Source organism: Styela clava, chromosome 12 (genome assembly GCF_964204865.1).
Source record: "Styela clava chromosome 12, kaStyClav1.hap1.2, whole genome shotgun sequence".
Taxonomy (NCBI): domain Eukaryota; kingdom Metazoa; phylum Chordata; class Ascidiacea; order Stolidobranchia; family Styelidae; genus Styela; species Styela clava.
The window spans coordinates 11,746,063-11,764,628 of NC_135261.1; the positions used below are offsets into that span (position 1 = coordinate 11,746,063).

General features: G+C 35.5%; 1 protein-coding gene across 1 annotated transcript in view; it reads left to right on the forward strand.

Annotated features, from left to right (window-relative positions):
* The first annotated feature begins 5,453 nt into the window (after positions 1-5,453).
* LOC120329624 (transient receptor potential cation channel subfamily A member 1 homolog) overlaps positions 5,454-18,566 on the forward strand; it is a 28,893-nt gene continuing 15,780 nt past the window's right edge. Inside the window, exons 1-2 of the mRNA XM_078118871.1 lie at positions 5,454-5,660; positions 5,816-5,964. Coding sequence (XP_077974997.1) covers positions 5,486-5,660; positions 5,816-5,964 — 324 coding nt within the window. The 5' untranslated portion in view covers positions 5,454-5,485. The remainder of the gene's footprint in view (positions 5,661-5,815; positions 5,965-18,566) is intronic.

The window sequence follows — 18,566 nt, forward strand, 5'->3', positions numbered from 1 at the left end:
TCTAAACGCATAGACATAGCAAGCTCAGACGGTCGGACAATACAGAGATGACGTTTTAGAACTTAATAAACGTACGGATACTGTCAGTCTTGCACTAGGCATTAAAAGTTAGGGCGATTCTAGAGTAATTTTTTTATCATTTATTGGATACGGAATGTACATATGGACCATTTTGTTATTATGTTGTTGTTGATCTTTTCTCCTAGTCTAAAACGGCATGTTTCACCATCAAGTCCCCTAAATCACACGGTGTTCTGAACGAAGCTTAACAGTATCTGCATCAGGGTACCGGTAACGGTACCTGGACTGTCCTAGGTTTTCCAGGTTCTGTGACGATAATCTCATGATTCAGATTCAACGTAAATTGAAATACCAACTAATCCGAGTCACCATATGTATTATCAGATGCAGCCTACCACTATACAAAAAATCTTCCCACTTTCGCCAGTCACGAGTTCTGCCGACCTTAGCTGAGCACGAGCTACGCTAATATGCCATTGCGCAACACCTTGAAATAGTTTTTGTAGCGTACCGGCAGTGTATGAAATAATTATCCAGGTTCAGAATATCTTCTAATATGATCTGACGTCAAGTTTTCTCTCAATAGTCCAAGTCTTTATGCTATTTTATGTCATTTATTAACAACTCGAACAGTAAACGATCCAAAACAACCAAACACTCCCCAAAGGAACGAAAAGCATAAAATAAAAATAACAGATACCAGGCAGTAAAATGCAAGAAAGACCACATACACAACAAAAACACTGACCAACCCTGAAATCCAAGACAACTCTGAATAAAAAACCAAATGACCCCTAGAATCTGGTACAATGAACTAGCTACTGCAATTTGCAAAACAGGCCGAAAGTAACTTATGACAGGCATTTAAAAAGACTATGAACAATTCTATAGGTGCACAACATTTGAACAATACTGATGAAAGCTAATTCCACGATAAAACTGAAAATACAACACTACGGTAAATGAACTGTAATGGCACTGTACTGGTAAAAACAATAACATGGTCCCTACGTCAGCCCACTGTCCAGCACAAAACATCAGACAGTCACACAACACAGACAAACATCCCTGAAGACCAGAGGCATTCACACAGACATTCAAAACCCACCAATCAAACCGAAACACTCAGACGACTGCCCTCTGTCGCACACCATACACCAACAGACCACGCTGCCCCCGAGAACCGATCGACCGTGTCGCAGCGTCTAAACTGCTAGGATACCAAATATGGAAACGATATCACATGACGTCATTTAACAGGCAAAACAAGGGTCGTCACATTACCCCCCTCTTCTAGATGGAACATTATGAAAGAATGTTTTCATCTCTAAAAAAAATATTTGAAACACGAAAAGCAGTAGTCAAAACCAAATTATGTCCACAAATGTCTTTAAAATATGCAGGCCGTCTACCCTCACGCTTAAGCATCCGTAAAGTTTGTCATTCGGGATTGAGTCCACCAACGTCATCGAAACGACCAAATTGATGTTGCATATCTCCATTGGCTCAACAATGGCTACTATGTTAGATCTCCGGACGGCCAAGGCTGTTGTAGCTGAACTAGAACAACCAGTCCCGAGCGGCCGGTATAACCACATCTTCAACTATAGTCCCATGACAGCAGGGAGAAGCTGTTTGGTGCTGTACCTTAATAACATCCTGTTCCTCAAGAACAAAACGATGCGACGAATTTGCCAAGATAGTCCATCCGTGACCCTAGATCGGCGACGGCAACGGGTATGCTTCACAGGCCAGCTTTCAATCGTCAGATTGACATCAAGTGCACCATGAGACACTAACGACTAGCCACTGGCAGTACGCAATGGTACTGGAAAAGAATACAGTTCTGAAATGTCCGAATTTCCTGCAACGTCGAGTAAACAGCGGTGTCTATGAGCGAGACACCCGAACCGAATTTCCCGCAACGTCAAGTAAACAGCGGTGTCTATGAGCGAGACACCCGCACGTGACCCTGGATCGGCTACCACAACTGTATGCTCCACAGGCCAGCTTTCAATCGTCAGGTTGACACCAAGTGCACCATGAGACACTAACGACTCGCCATCGGCAGTACGCAATGATACTGGAAAAGAATACAGTTCTGAATGTTCGAATTTCCTGCAACGTCGAGTAAACAGCGGTGTCTATGAGCGAGACACCCGAACCGAATTTCCCGCAACGTCAAGTAAACAGCGGTGTCTATGAGCAAGACACCCGCACGTGACCCTGGATCGGCGACCACAACTGTATGCTCCACAGACCAGCTTTCAATCGTCAGGTTGACATCAAGTACACCATGAGACACCAATGACTCGCAACCGGCAGTACGGAGTGGCACTGGAACAGGATGCAGCCCCGAAATGTTCGAATCTTCCTGCAACGTCGAGTAAACAGCGGTGTCAATGAGCCAGACACCCGCACCGGTATCAATCAAAAACAAAACAGGCACGTTATTGACCAGAGCCTTGACATATCATCCATTAGTCCAAGTAAGAGAAAAAAAATCATAGTTCATAGAAAATATCCTGGCGTGCTCTCGCCAAAAATTGTAGCGTACCGGCAGTGTATGAAATAATTATCCAGGTTCAGAATATCTTCTAATATGATCTGACGTCAAGTTTTCTCTCAATAGTCCAAGTCTTTATGCTATTTTATGTCATTTATTAACAACTCGAACAGTAAACGATCCAAAACAACCAAACACTCCCCAAAGGAACGAAAAGCATAAAATAAAAATAACAGATACCAGGCAGTAAAATGCAAGAAAGACCACATACACAACAAAAACACTGACCAACCCTGAAATCCAAGACAACTCTGAATAAAAAACCAAATGACCCCTAGAATCTGGTACAATGAACTAGCTACTGCAATTTGCAAAACAGGCCGAAAGTAACTTATGACAGGCATTTAAAAAGACTATGAACAATTCTATAGGTGCACAACATTTGAACAATACTGATGAAAGCTAATTCCACGATAAAACTGAAAATACAACACTACGGTAAATGAACTGTAATGGCACTGTACTGGTAAAAACAATAACATGGTCCCTACGTCAGCCCACTGTCCAGCACAAAACATCCGACAGTCACACAACACAGACAAACATCCCTGAAGACCAGAGGCATTCACACAGACATTCAAAACCCACCAATCAAACCGAAACACTCAGACGACTGCCCTCTGTCGCACACCATACACCAACAGACCACGCTGCCCCCGAGAACCGATCGACCGTGTCGCAGCGTCTAAACTGCTAGGATACCAAATATGGAAACGATATCACATGACGTCATTTAACAGGCAAAACAAGGGTCGTCACATTTTTAATTATTTTTAAATTTGTTGACATCACCACACGAAACTTCAGACGGAAAAACAAATTCCACAGAGCCCACGGGAAGTTTTGAAAAATAATAATAATGAAAGCCTTCTAATGAAAAATACAATCTTAAATTACTGAAAATGCAATTGATCCCGAGGTTAATGAAAAAACGATTTTGTCACAATAAAACAACATGATTATCAACAACAAAATAATTACAAAACGATCATTAGCCACTTACTGTCCGATAATTATAATACAAGCCGGTAGGCGCCCAGTTGGATCTCCGCCATTGCTTGAGGCCCGTATCAATTCAGTTTACTAACGGATAATAGGAGACACTACTAAAAACGCCAGTCATTTTGAACGCTGCGCGTTCCGCTGAGTTCATTTGGACGCTGCGCCTTTCGTTCTTACTCGCGTGACTGGTATATTGTGGCTGAAAATAAAAAAAATAATCTTCACTAAAATCCCTAAGGCTCCTCCAGTTTATGGAGTATCAAGACCAAAAATAACTTATTGGAAAGATTTTTTTGCTATGCGGAAGGTAGCGTTTTTGGAATTTTAATTTTCGACTTGGTTGGCAAGAAAACGGCGATAAATTGTGAGAAAAATTGAAATTTCATAACGATCGGCGCGTTTTTCGTTGTTTCCATGGAAACGGAACCTCCATTCGGACTTTTCATAAAACGCACAATAATAAGGTGGCTGGATAGCCAACGTATAAAAAATTCATTCAGATTGGTCCAGTCGTTAAGACGCTACATCTAAACAGACAGACAGACAGATACACCGACAAACCGGTAGGCGCCCAGTTGGATCTCCGCCATTGCTTGAGGCCCTCATCATTTCAGTTTACTAACGGATAATAGGTAGGGTTACCATATTTTTTTGACTTCAAAGCCGGACGCCTCCAAAGACACGACCCCTTAGCTGGGATCCTGTAACTTTACAGGTTCCGATTTTACTACATAGGCCTACATTTAAAGTCATCCCGGCTGTCTTCATTGACCATATTGTCATTGAGTGTTCATGCGCATATTCTCTGTCGAAATATCGGGTTCAGTTCGAAAGATAGAAAGAAATAGACGCTAACGATACAAATGATCCGATTTTAGATTTTTTTTGTACAGCAAAAGGAATAATGAAATAGTCTGCCGTTTTCAAGCATTGAGAATTTCCCTGTTTGCCCAAGCATGCTATTCTGTAGAATTGTAGATGACACTTTCAAAAGGACGTTGCTCACTGTTACATTCACATGAACAAGAATTGATTTTACATGTGATACGTTCGCTAACAATGTTAGCGGAAAACAACGAAACAAACAAAATAACGCATTCACCTTCAGTGAGTAAGCTAGCGTTGCGCTACACCGCAACAACAGTAACGAGAACATGTTCATGTATTAGGCTGGTTGGCTGGGCGCAAAAGCGGGACATTCAGCTGACTTGTCGGGACGGCGGGACAAGACGCTAAAAAGCGGAAGATTATGCGGAGGGTAGCGTTCTTTGAATTTTAATTTTCGACTTGGTTGGCGAGAAAACGGCGATAAATTGTTAAAAAAATTGAAATTTTATAACGATCGGCGCGTTTTTCGTTGTTTCCATGGAAACGAAACCTCCATCCGGACTTTCCATAAAACGCACAATACTAGGGTGGCTGGATCTGAATTTCATCCACATTGGTCCAGCCGTTTAAACGCTACATCTAAACAAACAGACTGACAGAACGACTGATAATAAGGGTCTCCTAGAAGCGAGATCAAACAGACAGAACGACTGATAATAAGGGTCTCCTAGAGCGGAGATCCAATAAACCCTTCAATACTGGGTATTGAATTATCTCGTTATTCTAACAGCCAACAATTAACCCAACGATTCTCTCCCTGCAAAAATCTTTAATGAAAACTACTTACTGCTACAGATTCCCCAAAGACATTACATGGTAAACTTCTTGGAAGATCTTGATGATATAAAAGAATATAAGAATCAGGTGAATATCTAACCAAATGAGCTTAGTGTGAGAAAATTCGTTGTACATTTCAACTATGAAGCATATGATCTTTATTCTCATATTCAAAAGTGAAATTTTTCTTTGTAGACAGATGAAATACAAAATCACTGTCTGACATTAATAATGAAATCAAACCGACGTGAACTGATGTACCATCCACTTGTAAAAAGAATTTTGAAGCACAAATGGGAAAACAAAAACCTGAGAATTTTTTATTGGCTGGCATTTCTTCTCTATATTTCTTTCATGGGTTTGTTCAATGTTTTCATGATGACAATTCCGCCGCCCTACGCTATAAGTAAGTAAGTTGTACATAATCATTTTTAGAAGCCTTAGTATATATACTCCCACATCTTTATAGATATATGTTTGAATCTGACTTAAATACATGTTCTATTCACAAATAAAACTGAATTACATCAATTTTTTGTTTATGGACATTTTGTTTACTAGATATCACATTAAATTCAAATGGAGAAATGTGTGTACAGATGGTACCTGAGACTCAAAGTGTATGGGGTGATTCTTGCGTTGCAAAGCGCGGTCTTTGGTACGTCGGATACGCTTCAGGTTGCCTAGCTTTTCTTAATCTACTGAAAGAGGTAATTATACTTCTATGTCATAATATATGTGAATGAAGCTAAATGAATTCTATGAAAATAATTGACTGAGGAAAAATAACTGAGCGAACAAGACAAGCCATTTGAAACAATATTCTTTGCAACAGATTCAATACTAAAAATTCAGTAAGACCCAAACTTTACCACTTATGCCACTCCCTGAAAAATATTTTAATTATATCAATAAAATTCATTACTATTTCTACTTGATTTATTTTTTCACATTATTGAACGAGAAGTTCAGAGATGGTTTAACTAAATTGTTGTTGTTGTTAATATTGTTATTGACCAATCGATTTTAGTACTATAGGGAGAGAATTGACCCTATCTGCTCGTTCGCTCATGTGTTATTAGGTTGACACACGTTTAATTGAGCATAACTCCGATCTGAACTCCTCGGGAGTCACTAAGCACACAATAGATTGAAAGCCAAATGTTTGTATATTGTAATGTTTTACAATCCAATCCAAATACAGAAATACACTTAACCCTTAATGCAGCGAAACCACAAAAACATGAAAAACACAACACCCTCCAACACTCGGCGAAACCGGAAATATCCAAATTGGTCGCTACAAAGAAGGCTATAAATATAAAACGAAGGCATGTCGCTATCGCGATAATAAAATGACCTGTTAAGTAGAATTCAACATACCATTAATATAAAGGGGCTAGACAACATTATAATCCATAGTTACAATTCACATTCGCCACCATACTAAATTTGGATAAAACTGTCAGGAAACTGTTACTGTATTTCCTTAAAATTCACATATTTTGAAACACCTTATTCCACCACACTTGCCCGATTTATCGATGCTGCTTGTACGTCGGTCTTTTCAACGAACTCGGGGCTCAACTATGACGTGGCCGTCACCGGTACCGATGCGCAATCTTTGCGTCCATCAATTCAAACAATGTTTAACTGTTACAGAGGGCACCAAAGCAAATTATATGTTAGCACGTGAATATTTTTCAAAATTTATTATATACTTTTGACACTTTCACGTTTTATCTATGTAGTTTTTCCAAGTTCCCGGAGAAAAACTCGATTACTTCAAGAACGCAACAAACTGGATTGAACTATTTTTGTTTTGTACTTCGATAGCAACGGTTTTTCCATTTACTTCTTTCACGCGAAAGTACGGAATATTAGAGGTACAGAATATTACTAAGTCTGAAAATTTTTTCCAAATCTATTTTTGCAATTCAAAACCATTCAATATAAGAGGATGGACACTTCAGAAAATTCGCACGTGGAGAGATATATGCATAATAAGAATGTATATATTCATTCTTTATAAATATTATTCATAAACATTCGCAAAATTTTTTAAACTTTTAAGTGGATAACAAACAAATATTTAGTTTTCACGCTGTATATTTTAGGAATGGCAGTGGAAAATGGGGACAATTGATATCTTTCTCTCTTGGATTGTTTTATTGTTGTTCGTGGAAGCAATACCAGACTTCAACCTCGGAATTTATGTTGTGATGTTTATAAAGATCCTTAAAACATTTTTCAGATTTTCCATTGTTCTGGCTCTTTTTGTTTGTGCATTCGGATTCAGTTTTTATATCGTTTTTCAAAATCAGGTATTTCGCAATTAAAATACTGAAATTTTCTTGATTTGAAAATATGCAATAAGAATAATAATGAGAAAAATAACGTAAAAATCAATGTTTTTGATAGTTAATACATTTCACTCTTTGAGAAGTTATTTCATTGCAACAAGAACATTGGAAAGTTAAAGTGAAAGTAATATTTATTTAACCTTCACTATATAAATACGCCACAGTATATTTTACATTTGTTCTGCTCACTCGTTATATTCTATACGGCGTTTTGAGAAGACTGTTAAAAATTATGTTTAAGCGCCGAACAATCACTACATTGAACACATACAATCATTAAATGGAAATTGAAAAAAAAATGAAAATGTCGAAATAGACAAATCGATGCAGCCGAGTATAGGATTCGCCGAGTTATTTCTTGTGGCAACCTCATTTGCATTAAATTAGCCGTATATGTTATATTGCTATGTTTTCAGATTGTTTTTGGAAATTTATGGAACTCGGTTTTGAAAACAATTGTCATGATGATTGGGGAAATCGAATATGAATCAATTTTCACAGCGGAACACACGAGCTCTGAATATTCCGACCAGGTATGAACTGATGCGATTTCAGTTTGAAAATAAATTCATATTCAAATTTCATTCGTATAATTTGCATTCGTAAATCGCGACCAGATTTATCTTTTGGGTAATTTAATTTGGGTATTCTGAACCGGTATGAACTGATGCGATTTCAGATTGAGTTAATTCATATTCAAATTTCATTCATACAGTTTTCATTCGTAAATCGCGAGTTATCGTTTGGGTAATTTACATCTTAAGACCTTTTTACTGCCAAACGCCAAGATATTGGGAAACTTGGTCATAACGTGGCAGAACATTTACATAATATTTATATTTTACGTTGATGTTGTGATCCATGCTTGATCCGAGTGTTCGTAATCACGGTGAACGCATCATGTGTTTTTTTTTGTATATTTTCTATTTTACTACAAGTTGAACTTTATTTGTGTAAGTATTTCGAAGCTTAGAAATATACAAAAATTTTGTCATTATTTGAATGTGAAGTATTTTGAACGAGCGAGTAACTGTTTTCCGCACATAATAAACAAACAAGGACACCAGACAGCTCGCGAAAACAAGAGATCAAATTCTCTTCGATAGCTCGCACTTCGTTCCACTTCAGAAGCTCAGTCTGGTCTTGTTTGGAAGGTGACGTTCTTTCAAGAAATTTCTCTTTATCTCTTTTAACTTGTTGTTAACTTGTTGTTCACCACAGCGCTAATAGTGGGAATACTTTCGAAAATTTTTGAAATTTCTTTCTTATTACCGGCATAGGGTAGAGAGAATTTACGTTAGAGAGTTAGAGGAAAGCGACGAAATCAAGCTTTCCAACGGGACTTCGGGGAAGTTTCTCGCACGTTTGATTACCTAGTTATGTCATATCACGGAAGGGGTATGGAAATTCGCTCAGAACCATCGGAGAAAAAGGGTCACTCCTTCAAAATTAGCATCTAATACTCCATACAACTAAGCATTGATAATGCCAGCACCATTCGAGTTCGACATGGATTATTTGCTTGGCGTATACTGTACTACCTTAGATCAAGTAGGTTGTTTTATTCTATTATTATTGTTTTACGTTACCAGGTATACTACGAAGTAGTATCTTACATCGTATTTGTTGCATTCTTGATAATTATGAGCATCATCGTGATGAATATGTTGGTATGTGAATATGATATTATTACTTTTATTTTTTGATTTTATTCTCGTACGTCGCGAAAGTCGGAAAGTTTTTTTTAAGGTAGCGGAGATGTGTTTAGCGCAGTGTTTGCATCCCGCAGCCATAGGTGCATTAAATTTTGCTATCACCAGAAGGGTTTTGTTACGACTAACTGAAGTTGAACACTTACTGTATTATCAGTCTATGATTCTTCCATGCTTGCCTATTTATATGATGTTCGTATATATTGTTCTTGAATATAAAAATGTACTCTTTGTGATGATGGCCAGTAATTCCAGTCAATATACCTTCAGGTTGGTTTAGCTGTGGATGACATTAAAGAAGTTATAAAAGAGGCAGAAATGGAATCAAGAGTCTTGTATGTAAGTGTAAACCAATAATATATATATTATCACAGTGTGATTTCGTTGTCAGATTGAAACATTTAATGGTAATTCATAGAAATGCCGATAGATGGCGGCACAAGATAAATGAATGAAAACCTTTATTCTCCTTAACAACACTATAAAAATTGGAAATAAGGTACAGTCTACGATACTAACAATCAACTCAATCAGTCCAGCACACCAACAACATGACAGTTATAAAAAAATTGTGTATTGTATACATTAGTGTAAATGAAATCCGTTTCCTGTGCATATTCTACCTAATATTTTGTAGTTTTCTCTGTAAAAATTGTTTTCAAGATTTTATATATATGCATGATACAAAACACGGTTACTAAATTTGCAGGTGGACTTACTGTTAAAGACAGAAAAGATGTTACCCTGGAAAAGTACCAGTACAATGTATAGTCCCATACCTAAGAGTAAATTAACTTGGTACGGGAAAGATTCTAAATGGATTGAAGTTTCAGATGAAGGTTCATCAGAATGGATTGGAATCACTGACGATTTGGAAGAAATAAAAGATGCTCAAACATCAATCGTTCGTTGCTTTGCATGAATATATAAACTATTCTCAAATCATTAATCATTGCTCATTTTTGATAGTCCACGGCATATTTTAATAATGCGATTAGTAGATACTGATGAACATTGGAAAGAATTAGTTCGTCGAAAGACAACTACGCAAAAATTAATTCTCCCAATAAAGTTTTTAATTTTTTTTTGAACAAAATTAGCATGAACATCAGACATTTATATGTTATTTTAGTTTAATTATAATATTTTTACAGCGGGGAAGAAAAACAAAAGACGAAGCTGTTAAAAATCAAGTGAACAAGCTGCGCTTACGAGTATATGATGTTAACAAACGCGCTCAAAGCATTGAAACCATGATGAAAATGCATATGGGAAAGAATAAATATGATTGGAAAGATGATAACGACGATCTTGATCTTTGAATATGTTTTTCTGTTTGGAACATACTCGACTTTATTGTTCAATTGGAGCGCGCGCGAGTCATTGACCCGCACATAATTATAATTTGAACAAACAACTAGAACTGTTTGCCACAGATTCCCTATTTGTTGACAAGTGGTGTATAGTTTGTTCAAAACAACAAAAACGTCATTTAAGTTACTGTTTTAGTAAACAGGATTTAAATTCTCTTCAGCGTTGGTTTTTTTTATGATCCTAACTCTAACTATATTTTCCTATACAATTAAAAGCCATAGTATAGTCAAAAAGGATCTTCTATGTTCTTATTATTCTTCCAGGTAAATTGCAAAGCACCTAAAACACGGTGGAAATGAAATATCCACGGACACTGACCTCAAAAATTACCGCTCAATTTCGCTCGTCAAATATTGAGACTATCTTCTCCAGTTGTGCGCAATCTATTTCAAAACTACTCATATCTTAAATATATTTTCGACAATGTTCATATATACGAATTACAAAATAAATCATGAATTTGAACAAAAAATTCCCAGAATAAATTTTACATTCTATACATCTATTTTGTTCAATCTCAAGCTCTGAAACAAGGGCAAGTAATGGACACTCATTAAAACCGTCTTGATCTTGACTGCAATCTGCAATCGTTTTTTATTTATCAAATTAGATTTTTAAAAGTATAGTTAGTATTGCGAGATTTGTCATGAGATTTTGGATGCTATATTTTTTTTATTAGGATCTAAACGTACAATTACAAATATACATTTTGAGATCTATAATGCTTTCCAATGCAATGAACATGTATATATATAAATAAAGTTTTTTGTTAACGCATTTACGCATGAGATGTTTCAGTTCGATGTATTTTCATTTGATATAAGTTTCAGAATGGGAGACACGTGTACAAATAAGGGCTTAGCGCTTAGATGTTTGACTTCCAGTAGTAATAATAATGATATTTAGCACCAATTTTATTATCTATCTTTAACAGAATTTGTTCAAAGTTCGTAATCTTGCCTTTTAGCAAAGCACGTATGCATTAATTGGTTCACTCATCACCCTTCGGTGACTGTTGGTGGGGCATGGTAAGATGATGACACACAGAATTGTAGTTTCCACCTTTACCTAAATAAAAGTTTAAATTAGTATCAGTGTATAATAAAATAACTGCTGGTTGTGGACGATTTCTGTCACCGCAATTTTGTTAATTTTGAAAATTGCGCTGCCTATTGGATTTTGGCTAGTTGGTGCCACTGAAAATCCTTTATCTTTCAATTGATTCACACTTTTAAAAATCTCATTTTAATTTGCGTTCACGTCTCGCTCACTTTAAAATAATATGACAATGTTAGTGACAACTAAACTTGAAGTCTTCGGTAAGTTGCCATAAAATTTGGTTCCCAAAACCGAAATAATTAACTTATGCTCAAATTTATTCTAGTTAGTTTAATATCAACGTTTTTGGAGACAAATTATTTTCTAAGCGCGCGGTGAAAAATTAGCAAAGAGACAGGAAACTATCAAACTTGTTACTAAGCTCTCTGAATTGCAGTGCTGAATTTTTCAAGAATGTAAGCTGATGTCAACCTGCGGCTCGTGGGTCAAATGCTACACACAAAGAAAACCAGTGCGACCTGCAGAGCAGTGACAGTTTTGAATCGTGCGAGGCCCGCGATACGAGTTTTTACTTTAGTTTAATCTAGTTCGTGCGAGTAATTCCAATTCTTTTGCGTTGCAACGCCCATATCTGAGTTTATGCGAACATCACATGTCATAAGCTCAATTACCAAAATGTTGGTGTCTGCAGCTACTAGAAAACCCAAACTCTGGTGTAAATAGTTAACATACGTTCGTGAATTGCCACCATGGTGTCTTGTGCATTCTGAGGTACGAATGGAACATAATAAATTTAATAAAATAAAAATAAAAACGGTTTATTCGGTTACAACATATTTCATCACAGATGGCGATATCCTTGAACATAGTTGACCGCTGTACCAAGCGGTTGATGGCAAGATACAATTTGACGACCGTAAATGTCGAAATAACTGACCCTGCATCCTTCGCACCTGCTGATTCTGCATTCCAAAGCGGGATTCCCATAGCAGTGTGACTGGGTGCACAAATGTTTTCCGCAGTGAGAAACTTGCGGAACACGGTGCGAACAATGGCCCTGTTGTGATTTGTGAATGAATGTTATTTTTGAAATATAAAAATCAAGTTGTTTATAAAATCACGTGAAAGCGTACAATCGCAAAATAATCTAATTTTAGGCTTTCCATGTTGAAACAAAATTCGCTGACCAGTTACGGCTTCCTCCAACATGCATCGTCACCATGTCCATGCATCTGAAACAAATAATTGGATAAATAATCTTTTACCCGATTTTATATGGATTTCATTAGGCTAAATTAGGATTAATATTATTTTCACCTATCAGACGCAGAACTACGAAGCTTGAAGAAATAAGAAACAGACGCAGAACTATAAAAATCAAAAAAATTTAGAAAAGACGGAATCAAAGAAATCTACAATATAAGTGAATATTTCATATGAGTTTCATTAGGTTTAACTATTTTTTATGTTATCTTACCATCTCAGATGCAGAAATATGAGGATTAAAGAAATGAAGAACAGATGGAACAGAACAAATCTACAATACAAGTCAATATTTATATAGATTTCATTAGGCTAAGTTATTATCAGCGTTATTTTTTATTTACAGATGCAGAACTATGAAGAACAGACTGAACCAAGGAAAATCTACAACACAAGTAAATGTTTTATATGGATATCTTGGCTTCTCAGATGCAGAAATATGAAGAATGAAGAAATGAATAACAGACGGAATCAAGAAAAATCTACAATACAAGTTAATCTTTTAAATGGATCAAATTAATTATTAATGGTATCTTGGATTCACAGATGCAGAACTATGAAGGATGAAGAACAGACGGCACTAAGAAAAGTATACAACACAAGTAAATATTTTTATGGTTTTCATCAGGTTCAGTCATCGTTATTGTTATCTTAGATTCTCAGATGTAGAACTATGACTATTGGAGAAATTAGGAACAGACGGAATCGAGGAAAATTTATAAAACAAGTAGGCTAAATGTATTATTGGATTATATTAGAATCAGTTATTATTATTGTTATCTTAGCTTCTCAGAAGCTGAACTATGAAGATTGAAAAAATGAAGAAAGGCGAAACCAATGACAAATCTACGATACAAGTAATATTTTATATGGATTTCATTAGGCTACAGTTATTATTAATGTTTATTCAGCTTCTCAGACGCAGAACTATAAAAAATGAAGAAATGAAAAACAGACGGAACCTAGAACAAAACTACAATACAACTAAATATTTTATATGGATTTTAAGCTAAATTATTATTATTGTTATCTCAACTTCTCAGATGCAGAACTAGGAAGAAATAAAGAACTGACGGAACCAAGAAAAATCTACAATACAAGTAAATATTCTATAGAGATTTTACTAGGCTAAATTATTATTAATGTTATCTTAGCTTCTCAGATGCAGAACTATGAAGAACTGAAGAACAGACGGAACCAAATAAAATCTACAATACAAGTAAATATGCTATGGGAATTTCATTAGGATAAATTAATATTAATGTTATCTTAGCTTCTCAGATGCAGGCTCTGAAAAAATGAAGAACAGAAGGAACCAAGGGCAAATCTACATTACAAGTAAATATTGTAATGAATTCGATTAGGGCTAGTCTAATATTAATGTTTTTTTAAATTCTCATATACAGAACTATTAAGATTGAAGAAATGAGGAACAGAAAGAAACAATGAAAATCTACAACACAAGTAAATATTTTATATGGATTTTATTAGACTGAATTAATATTAATGTTATCTCAGCTTCTCAGATGCAGAACTATGAAGAAATGAAGGACAGGCGGAAACAAAGAAAACTCACAAAACAATTATATTATAACCTTTTATCTATCTTTTGTGGCATCATTGATCCCCGTTCCCGACACAATTCTGCTACTATTTACTGACCGAAAACAATAAGTCTTATATTCAATAATACATTTGGAAAAACTATTCATTGTGTATTTGATTTAAAAAAGCACCTCCTCCACGATTCAAAATAACAAATCATTCATTATCCAGTTTGGGTTCGGGTTAGTTATGATGAAAATCACAATATATTCTGAAATACTTATATGAGGCATTATTAAACTAGATTTTTCTCTATAATTCCGACACAAATTGTACTAATGAAGATTCGATAAGACGTATGTTGAAGAGCGCAGCCAGAATTACCAAAAATGGGGAGGGGTGAAATCGGAATCCGGAAATTTCCATTCCATAGTTTCCAAATTTTCATTCCGTGCAATTAGGCCACTCGCGAAAAGAACCGAGCATCTTAAGTGTGTTTTCATAGTAATTTAATTGTGTTCATGGTATCTCCTTGTTGCGAGATTTTTTAGTTGCCAAAAGTATTCGATTCACGACCGATACGAGTCAGTTTATAACATCCTACAACGCATACGATTGCAAATACCACACTTTTGCTACACCTCAATTATATAATATTGCGCGACAAACAGTGCTCACGTTTCTATTGTAAATATTAACACAAATGGCGATACTTGTTCCCTGTAATGTTTGTACAACTGCACAGTGCACAATACGATTGCACACTGCCGTTTTCTTAAATATGCGAAATCTGAGCGCGAGGTAAACACGGACGACGAAGCTACATAACTCTTGTCTTTGTACACAGTATTTTATCAAGTGGTGTTCATTTGAGTAATTCCAAAATCTCGAATGAAATAACGTTATTACGGTTTAATGTTATCTGAGGTAGGGGATAAAAAAGGACAAAGGCTTCGAAGTTTATTACGGAATATCATTGTCGTCTGCCCTGACATTCAATAAATTGAAAAACCGCTACAAAAAACGATGGCATTTGTGCACTTTTCTGGCAAAGTTTTGTCCACTTCACCCGTTCCTATTCATTTATGGATTAAATAAAATATTTACTTGTACAGCCATTTTCAAACGATTCAATATTAGACGTAATGGCTAATTACACGAATCGTAATCAGATGATTTGCGAATCGCTGCAGATGAAAACCCACCAGAATAAAGCGGAATATGATCGGATCGACTGAGACTGTACTTTCATGATAAGAAGATTCACATGATGTAGCGGTTCCCAAACCTTTTCTTCGTGGGGCACCAAATTATAGGAAAAAAAAAATCACGCCGCACTCGACACGAAAAAAATTTCGCGATTGTTTATGTGTACTTTACGTCTTTTAAACTTGCTAATTATATAGGCTTAAGGAATAAATGTCAATACTTCTTCCTCATTTCTGCCTGATTTTTTTTGAAATACTTAATAAATCACTCATGCTCGCTAAACTCGGTTCAGAGGATAAATAAACTGCAGCTCGCGGAAATGCAGCAAGTATTATGCATTTTTGTATAATTCTCACTGAGTCCTATAGGCCACACTATTTCACGCAACATTTTGCGGTTTTTATATAAATACAAATCTAAATAATATAAAAGTAAGCCATTTAGCAATACTTGCATCCTAAATATATCGAATATAATGTATTGTGCGGATATTTGCGATCAAGCAATGATTTGTATTCAAATACCATTTTTAAACTTCGTGAAGGGCTCTATCTGACAGTTACTTTTTAGTTTATTTCCATATTTGTATCATGCAGTTGTAAGTTTTGTTACCCATTATATTCTGTTGCGCGTAATATATCTAAGTTTATTATCTATACAAGAAAACAGATAAACATTAATCTTGTTGCGACATGATCAGATGTAATTTGAATGAATTAGATTCATTCGAAGATGCGCAACATAAATAAAGGAATTTAGTTTTCATTTGAATCCTAAAAACATTCGTAAAATACAACGATTTGATAACTTCATTTTCTTGTGATAATCGGGGTGGTTTTATAATCTACAAGTTTGTCTATATCTAAACGGACTGATATTACGCAGAATTAATTATTTTCAGTTCACCTTTTCACCTTTTTGTTTATACTAGTTTTGCAACAGTTCCACAATATATAAAATGAAAACGTTTATGCAGTCATATTTACAACTACAATACACTTCAACATTGGAATTGTCGAAATTTCAAATTTTGGGATACAACTGATATGTACATGCGGCGCGATTTGCGACATGAGAGATCAATTTCGGATTTTAGTTAACATACAAGGTAAACGTTATGAGATGATTTATAAATGATGACAGTTTTATGAATTTTGATTACACAATTCATTGAACATTAGCAAAGTTTGAACAACCCATCATCACCATGGTATTTTGGCGTCTTGTATTGTTTCCTAGGACTACAGTATATATATATATATATTATTTTCTATTTGCACAAATCATAAGCTATTGTTTGTTGAAATCAACACAATAATACCAATAAATTTGATTTATTGCTTGGCATTGCGATACAGGTTTTATACCGTTTGGGAATCATAAATTATACAAAATAAAATTATATTACCATATTACCAGTATTTGAGCGTTTGTTTTGTTTGTTCCCACAAAGATCTTTCATTATTATCTATTGTCCACACAGAATGTTGAATTATTCTCACACATTCAATTGTTATTCAATAAAATTATTACGCCGTGGCGTGTGGCGTAAAATAATCAAAATATAATTCGTCTCCTTAAAAGTTTTATGCTCTCTACACAATATCAGATTCTGCCACAATAGTTTTCAGGTTCAAAAATGGGAAGTTTTCTCAATAAAGTTGGAGTTGGCGATGGAGATCCCAAAAGCCAACGTGATGCATTATCGATGGAGTAAGTATGGTCATAAATAGTCTGGTATCTGAACGTCCCTAAACATTGCATTCAACATAAGATGGGGTTTCAGAATCAGAAAAATCCAAGTATTCGTAAGCTACATAACACTTGTCGTTGTACACTAAGATACCACAGTATTTTATCAAGTGGTGTTCATTTGAGTAATTCCAAAATCTCGAATGAAATAACGTTATTACGGTTCAATGTTATCTGAGGTAGGGGATAAACAAGGACAATGGCTTTGAAGTTTATTACGGAATATCATTATCGTCTGCCCTGACATTCAATAAATTGAAAAATCGCTACAAAAAACGATGGCCTTTGTGGACTTTTCTGGCAGAGTTTTGTCCACTTCACACGTTCCTATTCATTTATGAATTATATAAAATATTTACTTGTACAGCCATTTTCAAACGATTCAATATTAGACGTAATGGATAATTACACGAATCGTAATCAGATGACTTGCGAATCGCTGCAGATGAAAACCCACCAGAATAAAGCGGAATATGATCGGATCGACTGGGACTGTACTTCCATTGTAAGAAGATTCACATGTTGTAGCGGTTCCCAAACCTTTTCTTCGTGGGGCGCCAAATTATAGGGAAAAAAAATCACGCCGCACTCGACACGAAAAAAATTTCGTGATTGTTAATGTGTACTGTACGTCTTTTAAACTTCGTAATTACATAGGCCTAAGAAATAAAGGTTAATACTTCTTCTTCATTTGTGCCTGACTTTTCTTTCGAAATACTAAATAAATCACTCATGCTCGCTACACTCGGTTCAGAGGAAAAATAAACTGCAGCTCGCGGAAATGCAGCAAGTATTATGCATTTTTGTATAATTCTCACTGAGTCCTATAGGCCACATTATTTCACGCAACATTTTGCGGTTTTTATATAAATACAAATCTAAATAATATAAAAGTAAGCCATTTAGCAATACTTGCATTCTAAATATATCGAATATAATGTATTGTACGGATATTTGCGATCAAGCAATGATTTGTATTCAAATACAATTTTTAAACTTCGTGAAGGGCTCTATCTGACAGTTACTTTTTAGTTT